The following is a 2,490-nucleotide window of genomic DNA, read 5'->3' on the forward strand; positions in this document are numbered from 1 at the left end:
ATAAATACTTTGTCCAAACTTTTACTACCGGTTGAATTGATAATAAATCTGATAATTACATACCTTATAAGGTGTGTATAAATTACCCTCTAATTTTCAGAAGGGACCGGAGCAATAGCCTTAAAAAAATTATTAATGCTTGTTCAAAGAGAAAACAAGGAAACATTATCCACTTTCGTCCATTTTATATGTAAATCACTTTTTCAAACAAATTTGGAATTGGTAGATCAATATAACCACGCAGGCGTAGTAAATAATCAAAGGGATTCATTCTACACAAGCTACCTAAAATTCTCGTTATTTGACTACGAATTCAACAATAAGATGCATATGTATATAACATTTTTTTTTCTTTTGGTAATGCACCTGCAAGGCAATATAAAATAACGTAAGCAAAAGAACAAAGAGCCCTCAGAAATTCAGACATCTCCCCAGAAACACGTATCTATCGAAAGAGCATAAGAACATTTCAATATGATCAATCAAACAGTTGCTCCTCTGGGAATTTAACATCGCACACTCGACCACAAAGCAACCTTCTTTGGGTCCACATTGACCTACTCAGATTGCTCCACCCGTTAAAATATACTGCAATGGTATATAAAAGATCAATAAACCTGAAGGTCTCAGTCCTCTGAAAGGCTTGCGCTTTCTGCTGATGCTCTCTTCCCATTATAGCGCTAAAAGTAAAATTGATGAAACCAGATCAATATTGTTAGCAGCCAACATATTGACAACAATTTTGAAGGAATGTGAGTTTACCTGTTTGCCCAATGTGAACGGTACATATTTGTATTTGATCATGTGTGATATCTGTCTCCTCATAGTAAGTGTAAATAGGACCACCCAATAGAATAGGAGTATTGGCCAGAACACTGGAACATCAAATGCACTAAAAAATGTCATCACAAACGCAATGCAAAAAGCCTTTGTTATTGAGTACCTGTCCACCAACAAAAATTAAGAAGCATCAGTAGAGTCACGTCTGTGTGTTGATACCCTAAAGGAAAAATATGATGAGCTCATTGCTTTCCTAAGCAAGCACAGAACGCTTGATAACTCGATGCAATGGAAAACCAGGAGAAGAGGATGTAAATAGCACTTCCTTCTATTGAGAGAAAAGACACTGGCTTCAAGTAATTCAGTGAACACAAGCACACAACATTGTCAAGCCCACTTAAGCAAAAATGACAAAGCAAACAATATGCAATAGACATCGATATCCAGCATATAGAAACCTAAAAGAAAAGATGCTGTCCATGGAGATCATTATTCATTACTTATACATCACGATCATTTATCCAACATATAATCTAAATGAATAAAAAATTAGATTCTTGTCAGAACAGAACCCATAGATCAGATCTATTAGCCAATTTCAGTTGCCAATTATTTTAGGTTTGCACATGACTAGAATCTCTTTCAGATGATCTATATTTTTCACAGAAGACATGATCCATAGAACACCGTAACATTAGTAAATTAACAAAGTTGAGCAGAAGAGTAACTGTTTTTGCGGTTATCTTCTCCATTCTATACATATTGATCTCATGTCAATGTGGAGAAGAAAAATATGAACATAATTTCCGATAGCAGGAGAAGATAAATGTGCGCCAGATTACGACGGGCAACAGGCAAATTATGCTATATCTAAAGGCATGTAAGTATGTAACTCTCCCAACAAATGCTAGAGACCAACTAGAAAAGGCTGAGCTAGATTTACATCAACAAAACTTAGTTGGCTCGTTAAATTGGATGTCCTATTTTGATTAATTAAAAGTGAAGAAACACCTTTTTAATTAGGATTATAAGTTAATATGCCAGCAAAATCTCACGTTTTCATGTGATGCTAATTGTTGAAAATCACTAAATAATAATTTAGTCAAATATATCAAATCATTTAATGATTCTCAACTATTACCTTCACAGTGAAGACCACTGCACGGCAGCCTCCACCTAATATGCCATGGACAAAAAAGGCAAGCTTTTGCCTATGAGTGAATATACCATGGAATTCGATTGGGATTCTGGTATACACACTAAAGATAATTGCCTAGTCCTTACCCTGCAGAACTCTCCAAATTTTTCATTTCCACAAAAAATAAATAAATAATAGAACGTGCCATTACCGATTCAACCAACAAACTCATCAGAAACCAAAGTCACACTTAGATTCGAACTATTTATGCAATTAAAAATACCATTTTCTTTCACGATATACGAGCTCTTGGCATATTTCCAACTGAAAAATAACTAATCCAAAACATACACCTCAATTCTCAATTCTCAATTTAGAATCAAAGCAACAAAACCCTAGAATCAAAAGTCAAACAGCACAAAGAAGAAAAGGTAGAAATTAGGTACCAGAACTTGAACTCTGGGAGGCGACGAACGAAGGGACGGAACTCATCGTTGCTTCTTGTTGGCAAAGTGGGTCCCTCTGAGAGTGATTGAATCTCGGGATCGACCTGAGGGGAAAGAAACCCAATC

At 35.6% G+C, this 2,490-nt stretch overlaps 1 protein-coding gene across 1 annotated transcript; it reads right to left on the reverse strand.

Annotated features, from left to right (window-relative positions):
* Nucleotides 1-247: 247 nt before the first annotated feature.
* LOC107479561 (protein RER1A) lies at nt 248-2,490 on the reverse strand (the record flags this gene model as incomplete). Its single annotated transcript, XM_052255216.1, is given in 3 exon segments — nt 248-680; nt 763-939; nt 2,361-2,490. Coding segments are annotated over 3 exon segments (361 nt in total), but the record flags the coding sequence as incomplete, so codon positions are not given.

The sequence above is a fragment of the Arachis duranensis genome, chromosome 1 (genome assembly GCF_000817695.3).
Source record: "Arachis duranensis cultivar V14167 chromosome 1, aradu.V14167.gnm2.J7QH, whole genome shotgun sequence".
Taxonomy (NCBI): Eukaryota; Viridiplantae; Streptophyta; class Magnoliopsida; order Fabales; family Fabaceae; genus Arachis; species Arachis duranensis.